General features: G+C 53.3%; 2 protein-coding genes across 8 annotated transcripts in view; one reads left to right on the top strand and one right to left on the bottom strand.

The window, feature by feature from the left end:
• The window catches only part of WDR93 (WD repeat domain 93), a 52,316-nt gene extending 46,225 nt beyond the window's left edge, over positions 1-6,091 (top strand). For all 7 annotated transcript variants that reach the window (XR_015150069.1, XR_015150067.1, XM_086364589.1 and 4 more), the window contains one exon: positions 5,730-6,091. Coding sequence is in view for 5 of the 7 variants with exons in the window: in XM_086364586.1 (XP_086220712.1) it covers positions 5,730-5,829 (100 nt within the window). In the remaining 2 variants the exon portion in view is untranslated. The remainder of the gene's footprint in view (positions 1-5,729) is intronic.
• A 6,252-nt stretch (positions 6,092-12,343) lies between these two features.
• MESP1 (mesoderm posterior bHLH transcription factor 1) lies at positions 12,344-13,722 on the bottom strand. Its single transcript, XM_086364580.1, has 2 exons — positions 13,012-13,722; positions 12,344-12,705 (listed from the first exon to the last, which is right to left on the bottom strand). The coding sequence occupies exons 1-2, from the start codon at positions 13,705-13,707 to the stop codon at positions 12,631-12,633; spliced, it is 771 nt and encodes a 256-aa protein (XP_086220706.1). The 5' UTR covers positions 13,708-13,722; the 3' UTR covers positions 12,344-12,630.
• Positions 13,723-18,057: the final 4,335 nt, after the last annotated feature.

Genomic DNA, 18,057 nt, shown 5'->3' with positions numbered 1-18,057 from the left:
GCTTCCCTGCCTTCACCATCTCCCAGAGTTTGTTCAAACTCATGTCCATTGAGTTGGTGATGCCATCTCATCCTCTGTTGCTCCCTTCGCCTTCTGGCCTCAATCTTTCCCAGCATCAGATTCTTTTCCAGTGAGTCAGTTCTTTGCATCAGGTGGCCAAAGTATTGACGCTTCAGCTTCAGCATCAGTCCTTCCAATGAATATTCAGGGCTGATTTCCTTTAGGATTGACTGGTTGGATCTCCTTGTAGTCCAAGGAACTCTCCAGAGTCTTCTCCAGCACCACAGTTTGAAAGCATCAATTCTTCAGTGCTCAGTCTTCTAAGCTATATATATATATATATATATATATATATATATATATGCACTTATAGAAATTTGGGAAACAGGACAATAAAGAAAATTTAATTTATTTATTAAATTAAATAATAATTTAATTATTATTTAAATTAATATCACCCCCAGATCCCAGTGCTGCCATTAATGCATCAGTAAATTTCCTTAAGATTTTATCATTAGCATTTTTACTATGTTGAGATCATGTTCACTTTTTTCATCTGGCTTTATGTCACTCCAGAATACAACTTAATGACTTTTTAAGAAAAACTTCCTTGTTGCTCTGGTTTTTAATGTCTATGTACATAAATTTCCACGGGAAGTGTGTCTATAATATCCTTCCCCACTCCTCCATGGCTGGGTCTGCTCTCTTAAGAAGGCAGTCCCTTCTGCCCTGACCCCCTCCAGTCTCCAGAGACCCATCCTGGCCCCCATCGGGTATAGAAGGCGTTCCTCTATCTCCCCTTCCCAACCGTGTCTCTTCCTTTATCAACACATCTTAGCTCCTAGGTCCCACACCCCAGCCCCTCCCCAGGAGCAACTGCAGAAGCCGGGTGGGGTGGAAGGGCCCGCCTCCCAGGGAACCTTCTGCTGGGAAGTGGGCTGGAGTCAGCATGGCTGACCAGGTGGGGGGCTGAGGGGCCAGGTGCAGGGCTCAGGGCTGAAAGAGCAGTGGGAGCTTGGGGAAGGGAAAAGCTCAGGGAGGTGCTCCCTCGGTCCAAGGACCCAGCAGGAGCCAGGAGGGGTTGCATGGTGTGGTTGGGGCAGCTCAGCTTGAAGGGACATTTACTTGGGCCTGATCACAGGATTCAATCATTTCCCTCGAGGTCCCAGAGATAAATTAGGAAACACTGATTTAGTCAAGGCATTTCCTGCTCCCTGGTGGCTCAGACAGTAAAGAATCTGCCTGCAGTGCAGGAGACCCAGGTTCGATCCCTGGGTTGGGAAGGTCCCCTGAAGAAGGGAATGGCAAACCCACTCCAGTACCCTTGCCTGAAAAATCCCATGGACAGAGGAGCCTGACCGGCTACATCCATAGGGTCGCAAAGAGTCAGACATGACTGAGCGACTAACGCCTCCACTTTCCCCGTTCTGCTTGCTCTGAGGTCTGACGTCTGGGGCTTTTCCAAAGAGTATCCTGCCTCCAATATTTTATTATGTTAAATAGACCTTAGTTCCGAAAAAAAGTGGGTAAGCATTTATATTCCCATAACCTAGAATCTGTCATTAACATTTTATTCTCATTTTCTTGGACATAAATATGTCCAAGGATTTTAATCATTTTTTTGGTCTCTGTTTACTCCTTGTGACTGAAACAGTTTCCCTTGGCCCTAAAACTAGGTGAAACTTTAAGGCAATGGATCTATGCGGCAATAGACTCAGAGTTCAAACTTAAGACAGTCTGTCCAAAGTGTTTTTGCAAAATGTGCACTTGGGACTTTTATAAATAGCCAGTGTGAAACTGAAGCATGCCTTTTGGACTTGGGAAGAAGGCCAGTTAGCACCCAGTACGCCACCCCAGCCCCCTCCACAGGCCTGGCTTCTGTTCCCCATCCCTCCTGGGCCTCCAGGGCACCATTCCCATCTGGTTCCACTCCCTGATGGCAGGTCTGCCGTCTCGGCTGGGTCAGACTTTTGATCACAAGACAGAAATTTTAGGACACAGGAAGCTGCTAGAAACAACTCCTCACCCCTCTTTCTTTCTTCCATGCCCCCTTTATTCCCTGTAGCCAAGCAGAAGGTGGGCTTCTGGGCTGACCCAACAGTCTCACGTCCACAGGGCACACACCGGCTTGGCAAAGGGTTGGGCAGATCCCATGTGGACCCCAGATGAGATTTCCCTTTAGGGTGGAGGAAGAATACTCCCACTGCCCTGTCTTCACTGTCCCTAGGAGGGAAATTGTGGGCCTGTCCTAACCTTCCTTTGCCTTTCTTTTATTATTATTAATTGATTAATTAATGTATTTGTTTTACTTTGGCTGTGCTGGGTCTTTGTTGCTGTACTCAGGCTTTCTTTAGTTGTAGCGAGTAGGGGCTTCTCTCCAGCTGCAGTGCTAGCCTCCAGGGCACACAGGCTTCAGTAGCTGTGGCACATGGGCTTTAGCTGCCCGCGGCATGTGGAATCTCCCCAGACCAGGGATTGAATCCGTGTCCCCTGCATTGGCAGGCAAACTCTTAACTACTGCACCACCAGGGAAGTTCTGCTTTTCTCGAGAAACAGAGGGACAAACTTCTGGAAAATTATTTATAGACCCATAGATCCCACGTGTGCAGGCTGTAAGGCTACTGGAATTCAGAGGTCTTGCCTGAGGCCTTACAGATGTTCCATCTGCTCTCCCACTTTGCAGATGGACAGCCCATCTTTTTGGAAGTTGGATGCACACACATTGCTTCAAAACAATAGAATGCAGTCATATTTGTTATGCCATCATGGGGAAGGAAAACCCTTTCTTTGCCTGATGGTGGAGGGAGGGTGTCTGGAGCTCCAGGGAGGGCTGTCCCCAGGGACAGTCAGTACCTAGCCTCAGAGGGGCAGGCATCCTCCCGGGTCCCTCCTCACTGCTGATCGCCGGTGCTCAGCCAAAGGGAAGGGCACTGGTGCCATGAGAGCCACCCGCCCAGCTTCCACGCGCTCCCCACACCTCTGCGGTGCCCTTGGTGGATAAACTTGCCTCCCACTTCCCAGAGCACCCAGGACCTTGGCTGCCCTCTCACCCAGGTCACCCCCACCCTCACTCCCTGTCTCCCTCCTGATTCAGAGAAAGTGGCCTCCTGCTTATACCCACGGCTATCTCCTCCCCCAGGCACCAAGACCTTCCTGTCCATCGGGTCGGTGACCTCTTCCCTCCAGGGTCTTAATCACAGGCATGTGTCCCCACTGCATTCCCAAGTTAGGAAACAAGCCAGCGCCTTCCCAGTTCTGAGCCGCCTATTCCTCCTCCGCCCAGAGCCACGCTCCCAGTGACTACACCCGACTCCTGAGCCCTCTTCCCCCATCTGCGCCCCAGCCCACAGCAGACTCCACCACGGGGGTCACTCTGGCCCCATTTCCCAGCCAACATCCTCCCACAGTCATTTTTGTGAGTTTTTCCTAGTATTTCTGTGGGATGAATTGGAGGTGGGCTTTCAGAGTTACAGGGGAGGTACGTCTGAAAGGGCAGATTCACCCTGCGTCCTTAGCCCCTCCCCAGACTGGCCAAGAAATGAGGTACAAAACTCATAGTTCATAACTCTTTCAATTTGGAAATTAAGGAGGTTGAGCATCTTTATGTTATATCTATTCTATGTTTCTCTGTCTCCTTCTGTAAATTGATCTGGCTTTCTTTCTCATGGCTGAGTTCTTTTTAATTTATTTATGTATATGGCTCTGCCAGGTCTTAATTGCGGCACGTGGGATCTGGTTCTCTGACCAGGGATCGAACACGGGCCCCCTGCACTTGGTGCGGGAAGTCTTAGCCCCTGGGCCACCAAGGAAGTCCTCATTTTCTTTTGATTTTAAAGAGTTCTTTGTTAATACGTTGTGAATCATTTTGCCTGATTTGTCTTTGGTTAGGAGTAATTTTGGTTGCCTGTTTAGCCAAACAGAAGTTGTGGAGTGGGATGTTTCCCCCTCCCTCCCCCAGGCTTTGCTGACAGGTGGTATGTAACTGAATCACTTTGCTGCTCAGCAGTAATTCACACAACATTGTAAATCAAGTGGTCTTCAATTTTAAAAAATGAAAAGAATTAACCTTTCCTGAGCACCTGCAGTGTACCAGGTACTATGCTCAGTACTTTGAGGCACATCTTGTTTCTTACTAGGGTTAACTTTATCCCCTACAGCCAGGAAGCTAAGGCTGGCAGAGGTCAACTCGCCGGTCCAGGGTCACCAGCTTCTAAGTGAAGGAGCTGGGTCTGCACACGAGCTGCGAGGGGCCAAGGCCTGCACACCCTCTGCCTGTCCCCTGCCCACCGACTCCCACACACACCCCACACACGGGGACTGGAAACTCCAAGGGTCGTCAATAGGGAAAGAGAAAGAGGCAGATCTGAGTGTTGCCAGGAAGCAACCGCCAGGATACATTTTCAGTGAGAAAGGCAGGCAGTGTGTTGCAGTCTTCCTTTTAAGTTTAAAAGGAGAGATGATATGCATGCCTGCACTTGTGTGTCTGAACGGTTTTCAAGGATTTACAAGGAGCCATTCATTACAGTTTCTTCGGGAACAGAAAATAAGGGTCTGAGGTGAGAAGGAGGTTTACTTTTAATTGTATACCCACTTTTGAATCCTTTGATTTTTTTTTTAAGCAAAGCATAGGTTACTTACATTAAAAAAAAAAATGCTTTAATGCACTGAGTACCAGACATCTCGATGTGGCTGTCCGACTGGCAGAGCCGCAGAACATACCCAAACCTGTGGTCCTTGTCTTTCCCCCAGAAGTGTCCCTCTTCCCACTTGCTCTAAGCTTTTAAACGTTGTCCGCTTACTCAGGCGCCCGAGGTAGAAAGCTGGCAGCAGCCCGCACCCCTCCCCAGAAGGAAGGCCACCTCTCTTCTGCCTGCTCCCCATGGCCAGGTCTGCATGCAGCCTGAAGGGTGACCCTGGACTTCTCTGATTCTGCCACACTGACTGTGCATTTATTTTTTTTTTAAAGACTCAACTCAGAAATCCTATTCTCTGGGGGCATTCCCCAGGCAGGAAGTGCTCTTCTCTAGTTTTATTCTATTGCTTTTAAATGCCTCCTGTTACAAAAGTTCTTTTCCTCTTGTCACCTCACTAAACTGGGCTTCCCAGGTGGTGCTAGTGGTAAAGAATCTGCCTGCCAATGCAGGAGACAGCAAGAGCCAAGAGTTTGATCCCTGGATCAGGAAGATCCCCTGGAATAGGAAATGGCAATCCATTCCAGTATTCTTGCCTGGGAAATTCCATGGACAGAGGAGTCTGGCGGGCTACAGTCCATGGGGTCGCAAAGAGTCGGATATGACTTAGTGACTGATCACCTCACTAAACTGTGGTGGGGGAGAGGGCAGCTGTTTTAGTCACTTTGATCTTGCCAACGCTTCCCCCAGTGCTGGTCACTAGTACGTGCTCACGAGATGTTACACGTAACTGGTGGCATTCGGATGTATTTAATGTTGGTCCTGCAAATAGACTTTTGGTTCATAAATTCACCTTCCGTCACTCCTATTATTCCTTCTGCAAAGCTGATTCAGGTACCTTCTGTGCACCAGGCTGAGTCCTGAGAACACAGACAGGAAGCAGATGTGTCATTTGGGGAGTTTCTCATATCAGCCCAGGGTGGTCAGGGTCTGCCCTGGGGACCTAGGAGCCCTGGGTGGGGGGTTGGGTGGGGGGAATAGAGAATGGGGGGGATGTGGTACAAAGCAAGTTCCCCTCATCAATGGCCTGTCCCACAGTATTCAGAACCTGGCAAAGTACAAGGTGAAAGAGGAAGAGCACTGGACCCGGCTTCGGAGGTATTCCTTGCTTCTCCAAAAAGAGGACCTTAAGAAGTGACCGGGCTGCGGCCCTAGGCTCTGAAGAGCTTGGCAGCAGGCAGGCTTTGCCCCGGAACGCTCTGAGATCAAGAGACAAGACAAAGGGCTGAAGCTCAGTAGGCTTCAGGGGCCTGGCTTGATGTCTGGGACCTCTGCAAGCCAGCAAGGGGAGACACATGATTTGGGGGTGGGGGGGCCTTCAACCTGTAAGCCACTTGTCAGAATGCTCAGGAGAGCAGATGTCACCTGAATAAACAGAGATATTGTTTCCAGGCTCCAAAGCTGCTGTGGTGTGTGTCCTTCATTCCCACTCAGTCCAGACCCCCAGCAGGGCCCAGGCAATGAGGTCAGCCAGAGTCCCAGGCCTGGTGAGGACCGTTTGCCTCATAGGCCCACAAACAGAGCAGGAGCCACTCTGCTCAAATAAGCAAGACACCCAGTCCACCGGGCTGTGTGTGGCCCCCTTTTCTCTTGGCCCACTTGTTGTGGAATCACTCTGGAGAGGCTGAGGCTCAGAGTAGGTTGACTGACTGCCTGAGGTCACACAGGTGTGAGAGGCAAAGTGGGGGCACGCAGGAATTTTGCCACTGCTGCCTGGGAACCCTAGAGGAGACTGGGGGCTGGGGGCCCAGGAGGGAGGCGCAGAGGTACCTTTTTCTTTTCTAGAAACTGCCCTTCCCAGGAAAATTGGGTGGAGTCAGTCCCCTGCCGCTCAAAGCTTACGCCTGCCTCTCTGAGGACACTGTGTGGTGCCTTTGAGAACTGCAGGTGGTTAGTGCGCCCAGCCTTTCCCAAGACTGAATGCTTGCATGGTTTGTGACCATACCTAGACAGCATATTAAAAAGCAGAGACATTACTTTGTCAACAAAGGTCTGTCTAGTCAAGGCTATGGTTTTTCCAGTATTCATGTATGGATGTGAGAGTTGGAGTATAAAAAAAGTTGAGCGCCAAAGAATTGATGCTTTTGAACTGTGGGGTTGGAGAAGACTCTTGAGAGTCCCTTGGACTGCAAGGAGATCCAACCAGTCAATCCTAAAGGAAATCAGTCCTGAATATTCATTGGAAGGACTGGTGTTGAAGCTGAAACTCCAATACTTTGGCCACCTGATGTGAAGAACTCATTTGAAAAGCCCCTGATGCTGGAAAAGTTTGAAGATGGGAGGGGAAGGGGACAACAGAGGATGACATGGTTGGATGGCATCACTGACTCAATGGACATGAGTTTGAGCAAACTCGGGGAGTTGGTGATGGACAGGGAGGCCTGGTGTGCTGTAGTCGCAGAGTCGGACACAACTAAGTGACTGAACTGAACTGTTTCTGTGTCCCTATCCACTTTCTCCCCCGAGTCATACACAGTCTTTGTTGGCATGACACCTGCCTCATGGCAGGTTACATGACACCTGACTAGTTGAATGCCCCCTGGATGAAGAGATCCCCACCCGAGACACTCTGCCCCTCGCCATCCTCACCATGAGAATGAAAACACAGCAGGAAAAACAAAAACAGAATGCTCTACAGTATCCTTTTCCTCTACACAGTAGGCATGGTGGCTGGCAGGTCTCTCTGGGATGAGGAAGGAAAATTTAGGATGATCGTCTCGGCTTTACATGCCACCTAAATGTGACGGGGAACTGACATTTACAGGGCATCTACCAGGGTCTCTGTATTTTAGATAAAAGCCTTAAGTCACTTTGTGAAATATAAGTATGATTATCCCTATCTAACAAAGAGGGAAATTGAGACTGCAGTCAAGACTTGGAACAACCTTATCAAATGCTGGTGGACTTTTTCAGTAGCAAAAGTCAGAAACCCAACTCAAACTAACTTCAGCCACAAGGAGAATTTGTTGGCTCATGGAGTGTAAAAGTCTAGACATAATGCTTTCCATGTGGTTGGCCCCAGGTCAAGTTGTTTATTTTTGTTTTGTTTTAGTATCTATTTTTCTTTATTTACTTATTTGGCTACACCAGGTCTTAGTTTCAGCATGCAGGATCTAGTTCCCTGACCAGGGATTGAACCTGGGTCCTCTGCATTGGGAGCATAGAGTCTTAGCTACTGGACCTCCAGGGAAGTCCCCACCCCCCAGTTTTGATTCCCTTTTTTAGGTAGGCCCTTCTGCTTGGGTGGCAAAAAGACCACTAACAGCACCCACGGTGACTGTCCCTTTTTCAGTGGTTCCAGCAAAGTCCTGAGCCTGCTCCTCACTGGCCTGTATGTGGTCACGTCCCTGAACCACTCACTGTGATGACCATTTAAACTTGCACACGTGCCCATCCCTAGAGGGGCATGGAGGCCACCCAAACTAAGGAAGGGAGAGCTGTCTGGAGAAAAGAAAATGACAGGCTGCAAGGGACAAGAGTAGGAGGGGTGCTGAGCAGGCCAAGACAATGGAGGTGCCCTGTCCACCCTTTCTAAAGTCACATGCTGCCAACACCAGGCACCTCCTCACTTCCTAGTGTGGGTGGGGAGAGCAATGGGGGTTGGGGCATTCACAGGGAACCTTACATACTGGACCCACAGAGGGATAAGGGAGAGGGAACCAGGGCTGGCAAAGTACCAGAAGGTGGGCAGAAGAGGCTCAGGTGGCACAAGGCTGGGGAATCCAGGGCTCTAGCCCCACTCCCATGGAGCTGGGGCACTACTGGGGCTGTGCCAGTGGCCCCCAAAGAGGTCCCTGCCCTCTGGGAGAGAGGGCCCCTGAGAAGCACCAAGAACACTGGGTTTTCTTGGGGAGCATTAGGACGCAGGTGAGTGTCCAGGGCACAGAGTTTAGGAGGCACTCACCCTCAGGGTTGTGCAAAGGCAGGGTTTGTACCTGGATGGGGAGGGGGCGGAGGAGGAGAGTGGACAAAGTGGGCCTGGCCTCACCCTGGGACAATCCGGGCCTTGCAGTTAGGATTGGCTTCCCTCCTGAGCCCTGGGCCAGCCTGGTTTTCCAAGCGGGGGTGTTTCAGAATCCTGGGGCATCCATGTGCCCCGCCCCTCAGATGGGCTGGTTCATTTAGCACAGCATGGCCCTCCAACCAGGCACACCACCCACTTGACCAAGTTTGAGCCCAGCTTTCCAGCCCGGCTCCTGGGACAGTCTGCCCTCTGCTGATACAGACCACCAGCCCTCCCCTCCAGCCCTGGGTTCATCTGGTGACCCATGTGGTGTGTCCTTGAAGCAATGTCTTCAGTGTCAACTGATCGCTTAGCTGCCCCTCCTGAAAACACTGACCCGTCCAGCATCAGCATCTACAAAATACGGCTCTCTCACAGGAGCAATACATGTGGTCAGCAGGCAGCGGCAGGTCCCTGCCGGTGATGGCACCGGTGGCCCATGTGCTTTAGGAGCTGTATTTCAGACCCCTCAACACACACACATACTACTTGCTTGACGGGCTACAGCAAAGACCAGAACTGTTGAGTACCGCTCACCAATGTCGCCACCCAATAAACAGGTATACTTTGTCGTTGTTTAGTCGTTCAGTCGTGTCCGACTTTTTGAGACCCCATGGATTATACCCTGCCAGGCTCCTCTGTCCATGGGATTCTCCAGGCAAAGATACTGGAGTGGGTTGCCATGTCCTTCTCCAGGGGATTTTTCCCAGCCCGTGTCTCTTGCATCTCCTGCCTTGGCCGGTGGATTCATCACTGCACCACCTGGGAAGCCCCAACCAGGTATACTGCTGCTGCTGCTGCTGCTAAGCCGCTTCAGTCGTGTCCGACTCTGTGCGACCCCACAGACGGCAGCCCACCAGGCTGCCCCGTCCCTGGGATTCTCCAGGCAAGAACACTAGAGTGGGTTGCCATTTCCTTCTCCAATGCATGAAAGTGAAAAGTGAAAGTGAAGTCGCTCAGTCGTGTCCAACTCTAGCAAACACATGGACTGCAGCCTACCAGGCTCCTCCATCCATGGGATTTTCCAGGCAAGAGTACTGGAGTGGGGTGCCATCACCTTCTCCGAACCAGGTATACTAGCTTTGTGAAAATCTCCTTGTTCTTTTTCTGAGCTCCAGTGTCCTCATCTGTAAAAGAGCTACAGGTGCCCCACCACCTGCCCACCTCACCTGTGCATCTGAGGTTTAAATGACTTGAAATTAGTTGTTGAATTTATTTTCTTTAACATTTTATTTTTTAGCAATATATATATAAATAGCATTCTCCTTTAACCTTTTGACCTTTCCTCAGGGCATGTGGAATTCTATCTTGGTTCCTGACCCCGGATGGGACCCGCATTGGAAGCCTGGAGTCTTAACTACTGGCCAGCCAGGGAAGCGCCCCCAGTTGGTGAAGTTAAAGCCTTAAACACAGCCCCGGCTCGTCCGGTTGCTCCGTATATATGTGCTTCTCCACCATGACGGTTCTGACCCCTGGGGGCTGCGAAGGCGGCCAGCAGCGACCAGAGCCGGGCAGGATCAGCCGCTGATGCCATCCTCCGCCCTCCCCACCACGCCCACGCCCACCCCCACCCCACTTCCAGCAGGCCTGCGCGCAGCCCGCTCCGGACCAGCCCCCCACGGTGAGGGGACGTGCCACCCAGCACCCTCTGTCCCTGCTCAGCTGTCGCAAAGGCGATGCGCCCGCGGTGAAGCACACCGGCCCCAGAGTCACACCCGGGGCCCAGTCTCAACGCGGCCCCTGATCGTCCTCAACTTCCATCCTCCACACGGCCCCGCTAACGGCTTAGCTCAACAGGTTAGCAGAGAACTGACAGCGCGCCCTCGCCCAGGGCTCACCTACCTGGGAGCCGCTCTCGGCCCTCCTCCCGGTGGGTGCCCCCCAGGAAGGGGGTGGGGCGCGGGAGGGGTGGGAGGCGCCCCTTCCCATCTCCAGCCCTCTTATTAGCGGGGACGTGTTAATGGAAATTCACACCCAGGTGCTAATAAACAGTGGGCCGCTCCTAGGCTCGGAGAGCGAGGGGAGGCGCACCCCAGGGGAGGGGGCTGGCCGATGAGCCCCACTTATCTATGAAAAGACTTGCTAATAACTTTAATTCCCCGTCCTAAACCACGGGGCCTTTACCATGCAAATAGATTTTTCTAAACTGGGCAGGGTCCTGGAGAAGACTTCCCGCTCAGCTCCTTAGGGTCCTGGGAGGGAAGAGAGAGTTGGGGGCGGAGGCGCGGGCAAGGGGCGGATCAGTGAAGGTGTGAGGTCCCGCCCCCTGCGGGGCCTCCGCTTTTGGATCCCACTCTCTACAACCAAATGCTGGCCAGGGTGCGCCAGGACTCCTGAATTACACACTGTGACCCCCAGCCCACTCCGAGTTACTGCCCCTCCTGGCCTGGGCCAGAGCATTGGGAATGATCTCTGAAGTAGTTTCAAAACAAATCAATATCAACCTATAAATACATAAACTGTGCTACACCCATGCAATGGAATATTACTGAGCAATAAATATAAATGAAGTACTGATACACGAGAAAATATGCTTTCATTCATATGAAAGTCCAGAATAGGCAAATCTGTAGAGCTAGAAGAAAACAGATGAGTGGGCTGGGGTGGAGAAAAGGGGGATGGAGTAACAGGGAATCACTGCTAAATGGTTACAGGGTCTCTTTTGAGGGGTAGTAAAAATGACCCAAAATAAGACAGTGGTGATGGTTACCTAACTATGAATATACTAAAACCATTGAATTATGTACTTGAAAAGAATGCATTTCATGGTATAAATTATATCTCAATAAAGGTATTTTTTTTAAATGCCAAGGTTAGTATTTCAAAGATGCTTGAGGGGGGCAGGGGGGAAGCATTCATAGATGGCTGAGAGACCCCTTACCCCACCTCACCAACCCCCAGGCTTGACTGCTCACCAGACCCCCTGACTGAACCCAGGTTTCCCCTTCCCGCATACAGCATTTCCCTAATCTGAATCCAAGCCTAGATCCAGGTCAGTTCTGTGGATCTGGATACAATCGATGGACCTCTCATCTTGCCTGAGCCAGGCCTCTGGGAGGTCACAGCTATTTAAAACTGGGACTGATCCACCTGTGTTATGTCCCTAAACATGGGAGAGAAACCAGAGTGAAGGGAGATGGGAGAATGCCAGGGTCCAGGCCTTGATGCTCCAGCACAAGGGCAGTAGACACATGCAGTGAGCCCTCGGAGCTGGCTTCCTGTCAGACCCTAGAAAGAGCGGAGCAGGCAAAACCCAACCAGGGCCGAGAGCTCAGATTCTGGAAGTCATACCTGGGTTTGAGTGCTGATCCTTGGTTTATCCTTCTGCAAAATAACTACTTAGGAATAAAATGTGTAAAGACCCGGTGCACAGTAAGTATGCACTAATGGAAACGCATTTTCTACAGAGATACTTGGTTTTATCCAGGTTCAAAGAAAAGGTGGACAGACTCAGCTTGCGGCCGCTTTCCTCAAATGAAGCCCCGCCCCCTTCAGGTGGGCCCATCGGGAATAACGGGGTGCTAAGACGGGGCTGGGGGCAAGGAGGAAGGGGTCTGAGGCTGTGTACTTCGGGGACTCCCAAATCCCTGACGTCCTTTGGAGGAGGGGAGGGAAGCTTTGTGACCCTGTGGAGGAAGAACTTGCCAACTGACACCAGCACAGAGTTTATTCACAAATAAATAAATACATACTAGGCAGAGCTCCTGCCTGTCTCCCAAGTGTCTACCCTCTGAGCCCCTCCATCGCGGGAGGGGTTGCGGAAGTCCGTCCTAGGTGGGGACCGGCTCTCACTTCCAGCGATGCCCATGCCGGTATCTTCGGTGCCCTCTTTCAGGAAAGGGAGTCTGGAGAGGGACCGCTTCGAAGGCGCGGAGGCCAAAAAGGCGTCGGTGCTCACAGAACTGGGCGCCAGATGTCCGCCGTCACTTCAACTTCTCAGGCCGGCGGCCACTCCAGGGGCAAGAGGGGCATCGAGGTCTCCAGCAGGGCCAGTACGTCGCCGGGAAAGAGCTGGAGGAGACAGGGGACAGCGTGGTCCTCAGCGTGAGGCCGCCGAGCGTGGGTGTCCGCGCTCGCGAGCTCCGCTCTCAGGGGGGTCCCCAGTGTCCCCCTCCCTTCCCTCGCCGCTCAGGCGCCCTGCGCACGCCAACCGTGTCGCTCCAGAGAGCGAGCAGGCGAGGCCGGGCCGCCGGTGGGGGAGCCCCACGGGGGGCTCATCCCCGGAGTGTGAGGTGGGGATATGAGACGGCAGGTAGTGCCACCCCACGACGGCGCTGAGCCGGGAGGGAGTTCCGCGCGAAGGAGGGCGATACTAACCGGGGATGAGGGGCTCGGCTCCATCGCCGGTCCTTGCGGGCACGCCGCCCCGCGGTCGTATAGCACCGGAGGGTCGCGCAGCTCGGGCGCTGCCAGGGCTCCGGAGCAGGCGGGCGGGGACCCCCAGGACACCGCGGCGCCGGCGGCCGAGCCGGAGCAGCAGCCTCGCGTCTGCGCCTCCGCGGGGCCGCCGTCGGGGCACAGCGCGCAGCCCCGAGGGGGCGCCGCGTCGCCGCGTTGCCGGCGCCGGTGCTGCAGGCTATCCTCGCTGAGGCCCAGCACGGCCGACAGGTGTCCGATGTAGCGGATGGCCAGGCGCAGCGTCTCGATCTTGGTCAGGCTCTGGCCGGCGGGCGCCACAGACGGAGGCAGGAAGCGGCGCAGCTCGTGGAGGGCGCGGGCGAGCGTGCGCATGCGCAGCTTCTCGCGCTCGCTGGCGCTCTGCCGCTGCCCGGCGCCCAGGCGGCCTACCCGCGCGCCTCGCCTCCCAGCTGCCCGGGCGCGGAGGGCGACGCGGGTGGCCGGGCTCCCGGGGCTCGGCACGGGGCTGCAGGCCGGGACGCTGCCCCAGGAGTCCGGGGACGAAGCGGGGGAGCAACCGCAGTCCGCGTCGGCGGCCGGCGGCGGCTGAGCTGGGCCCCAGCCTGCCGTGAGCATCCAGGACTCAGAGAGCGGAGGGCACAGGGGCTGGGCCATGGCAGCGGCGGCGTGTCTGGGGGCTGGCGGCCGGCGACCGCTTTATCCCCGAGCCCCGAAGTGTGAAGTGGCCTCTTCCAGGCCGCATCAGCACTTCAAAGGGGGCTCGGGGGCCTATCGGGGGCGGGGCTTGACCCTTTGAACCAACGTCGGGGTGGGGGTTGCGGGGGGCGAAGGTGTCGGCCTGTTGGCTGCGCCAGGTTGGCCCCACCTGGGCCCTCGCATGGACACCTGACCCGGACACTCCGGCCTTCTGCTTGTGCCAGTGGCAGGCGCTGTCCAGGGTGTTGGACCAGCTCAGCAGGCTAAGGGAAGCCAGGTCAGGGAACTGCAAATTCTGGTACTTAGTTTTGGGGCTGCCTTCACCTGTCGGAAACCTTATGCAAATTCTTGTTTTATTGAGGGTTTTCCTGGTGGCTCAGTGGTAAAGAATCTTCCTGCCAATGCAGGAGACATGGATTCGATCCCTGGTCCAGGAAGATCCCACACACCTCGGAGTAACTAAGTTCAGTGCACCACATTTATTGAGCCTGTGCCCTAGATAGAGCCCAGGAGCGGCAACTTCTGAAGCCCCCGCGCACCCTAGAGCCGGAGCTCTGCAACAAGAGAAGCCACCGCAATGAGAAGCCCATGCACCACAACCAAAGAGTAGCCCTCGCTTACCCGCAACTAGAGAAGAGCCCACGCAGCAACCAAGATGCAGCAAGCCAGAATTAAATAAATGCTTAAAAAAAAAGTTTTCTTGAACCTTCGTTTCCAGTTTGTATAATGGGGGAGAAGGAAACGGCAACCCACTCCAGTATTCTTTCCTGGAGAAGTCCATGGACAGAGGAGCCTGGCAGGTTCATACAGTCCACGGGGTCGCAAAGAGTCGGACACGACTGAGTGACTAACACAGGCATGCTGTGGCAGCAGGTCCCTGGACTCCTGTAGAGGCCAGGAGGGCATGGGGCCCTGACTCCATGTTCCTCCTCCAGGGCAGACTGGTCCTGGGGGTACCCTTCCCTGGTGGTGGTGAGTGGGAGAGACGAAGCTATCCGGGGTAAATCCAGAAAGCTGGCAGAATCTGGGCAGGCTGGTGAACCATCTGAGCTGGAGGAGAGGAGCCCTGCTGCCCTCCAGGACACCCTCAGCCTGGCAGGGTCAAGGGCTTGGCCTGTTGCCACAGCTGCCACCTCTGGCCTTTAGCTGGTATCCCACCACTTTGGGGCAGGAATAACGGGCTTTGCTAATGAAATGTGAGTGACAATGACACAGAAAAAGCACTTCAGAAAATTCAGAGTAATTCCCTGGTGGTCCAGTGGTTAGGACTCAGTGCTCTTACTGCAGGGGCCCCAGGTTCTATCCCTGGTCAGGAAATAAGATCCCACAAGCCACAGCATGGCAAACAACAACAACAACAACAAACAAACACCCCATCATGATAAAAATTCTCAGCAAATTTAGGCTAAAGGAGAACTTTCTCAGTCTGATGAACGCATCCTCAGGGAACCTACAGCTCACAGCATACTAAATAGGGAAAGACTGAAAGATTTCCTTCAATACTCAGAGCAAGGCGAGGATGTTGGCTTCTACCCACACCTTGTCAATGTTGGGAGGTGGGGGTCTCACCTTTGGAATAAGGAAAGAGAAATAAAAGGCATATGGATTGGAAAGGAAGAAATAAAACTGTCTCCATTTATGGACAACATGATTGTCCACATGGCAAAGCTCAGAGTGTCTGCAATCGCCTGCCTGACCCTTTGGGTCTGAATTTACATGTTATCACAATAGCTCCTTCATGCATGGAGGTCTGCTCTCCAGCTGAACTGTGAAGTGTTTGGAGTTTGATCTCATGTCTTCCAAAGAAGTGGTGTCTAGGGTTTCTTTCAGAGGTCTGCTGTCTTGCGTCCCCCAGGCTTCCAGTTCTGTGAGACTCATGGGTGAGCTGGTTTGTAGCAAAGAAAGCCAAGTGACTTGGTACCTTCTTCCTGAGCATCTTTGCTCACTACCACCCCTCTCCCCTTGTCTCCTTTCTCTTCTACTGCCCTTGGCCTCTCTTTACCCCCTACTCTGCAGTCTGTCTCAGCAGCCCCAGATGCTTATGCCCATGATCACATATAGGAGAGACAGTGCCAACCCACCCCTGGAGAGAAGGGCTAGAGTCCATCCCATGGACACATGCCTCAGGGCCCATTGGCTCCCTAGGAGAGCCTGGCCTACGAGGACCCTCCCAGGCACGCAGCTGTCAATATGGTCTGCCCTGTCTGGATCCTGGACAATGGATGGAGTTCTAGATCCAAGCCAAGAATCTGGCATTAGACCCCCCTTTAATCACACTTGACTGGAGCTAACAAACAGTGGAAACAGGTTGTACATTCAAGTACGAGGAGGTGCAGAGTCAAAGCTGGTCAGGCAGGAGGGATGGGATTCCACGGGGCTCTGGGCATGCTGTTGCCAACCTTTGAATGTCAACAAATTCCTCCAATTCCCATACAATTCTGATTTCCACTTTGTAGCTGATAACTGAGAAAACTCAGAATGACCAGGCTTCCCTGGTGGCTCAGACGGTAAAGAATCCACTTGCAATGCAGGAGACCCAGGGTTTGATCCCTGGGTTGGGAAGATATCCTAGAAAAGGGAATGGCTACCCGATCCAGTATTCTTGCCTGGAGATCCCATGGATATAGGAGCCAAGTGGGCTATAGTCCATGGGGTCACACAGAATCAGACACGATTGAGTGCCTAATACTTTCACTTTCAGAATGACCAAAAGCTCCTAGAAAATCAGCCACCCTTTTCTTGTATTGTTATATTATTATTTATTTGAAAATCTAATATATGCACGTGATTAAAAGTTGAATGAGTACAGAGGGCATATCAAATTTCTTTACTCTTATGCCTCTGAGGTCTCCAATTCCTAGTTCAGGGGAAACCACCATGACTGGTTTGTGGGCAACAATGCTCTTAAAGTAAATTTTTGTTAAGTACAAAATCAACTAGACATTCTTTAAACAAAGGGCCATATGTGCATGGGAGGTAGGCTGTTGATCCTAAAAACACAGCTCTGGCCCCTGAGGATGCTCAAATCTGAGAGCCAACAGTTAACGTTAATTGCTCACTTACGTGGGAACCACTGAAAGCTATGGAGCAAGAGACGGACACCATGCATGGCATGTGATGGGAAGATCTCTGGTGTCAGGGTTGAGAGAGGGTTAAAAGGATTCATGGGTGTCCATGGAGGCCAAGAACTCACAATAAAACGGCATGAGAGAGGCGGGGTGGTTGGGAGGGTTCTGCCCCCAACTCCAGTCTTTCCATCTTCAGCTCCAAGGCTGACAAATTGGAGGTGCCAGCTGGAATCCCTCCCTCTCCTGTGACCCCTCAAGGCCCAGTGTGTGCAAGGCTATGGGCCTGATGAAGCCAAGCAGGGACGAAGGAGGGACCCCCAAGCTGGAGCCTGGGTTCTCCGGGCTCCCATCAGCTAGCCTCCCTCTTCCCCGGGGCCCCCATGCCTCTCGCACCTTTGATCTTCTTATCGCCAGCCCCTCCGGTGGGTTCATTAGGGAGCTGCCCCAGTTAATGAGTTCTCCGGGCAGCAGGGCCCACACGCCCTCCCGCTGGGCTAAGGCCTTCACACCTCTGGGGCCTGTGTTTTGACAAGTGCCAGAACCAGTGGCTCCTGCTCCCCTGGGCCCGAGCCTGCCTTCGCCTGCCAACGTGTAAGGCTGGGAAATGAGGCCTTGGGGCAGCCCCACTGAGCGGAGGTGAGAGTTCAGGGGGTCCTCGGCCAGGGTGGGGGCAGGCAGGAGAGGGCAGCACCCCCTTGGGCTGGGGCCTGGGTCTCAGCCTTCCTTCTAGGAGCCAGCCGGCTGCCTCAGGTCGACCCTGGATCCTGGGCGCTGCCCCCTCCCACCTCCCAGCCTCAGTGCCCTCATTTCCCCAGCCAGCCCCACTGACAGGAGAGTGCTAATCAAAGGTGCAATGTCAGTCTTCCCCTCGCAGCCCCTAATCCCGACCCCGCCGGAGCCAGAGGCCCCAGGAGAAGGAAGCGGCTCTCCTACCGCCAGCCTGTTTAGCATCAGCAGGGACACCTCCTGGGAGGCTCCTAATTTGGGTGTTCCCTGCTGCCGGGGATCTTCCCGCCACACCTCGGCACCGGTCTGAGAGAAAGGCCCTTTCAAGGAGAGTGATTGTTGTTCATGAAGCCCCATCTTCAGGCAGCTTAGGACACCCCTCGCTTAGAATCGAATCCCTCTTCTGCCACGTACCACCTGTGTCACTTGGATAACTCAGTCTCCACCTCTCCCATGAATCATACCTGCTGTGCTGATGTTGCAAGGGTATCAAATCATCCTGCACAGACCATAC

This window comes from Bos grunniens, chromosome 21 (assembly GCF_055505025.1).
Source record: "Bos grunniens cultivar Pamir isolate PY7600 chromosome 21, Bosgru_T2T1.0, whole genome shotgun sequence".
Taxonomy (NCBI): domain Eukaryota; kingdom Metazoa; phylum Chordata; class Mammalia; order Artiodactyla; family Bovidae; genus Bos; species Bos grunniens.
Note: the sequence above shows the minus strand (reverse complement) of the source record. Positions and strands in the feature narration are given on the sequence as shown.

Coding starts and splice junctions, on each gene's coding strand:
- MESP1 (XM_086364580.1), bottom strand. CDS start 13,707: ATGGCCCAGCCCCTGTGCCCTCCGCTCTCTGAGTCCTGGATGCTCACG. Junction 12,706..13,011: donor AGCCGAGCCCCTCATCCCCG/GTTAGTATCGCC, acceptor TGTCTCCTCCAG/CTCTTTCCCGGCGACGTACT.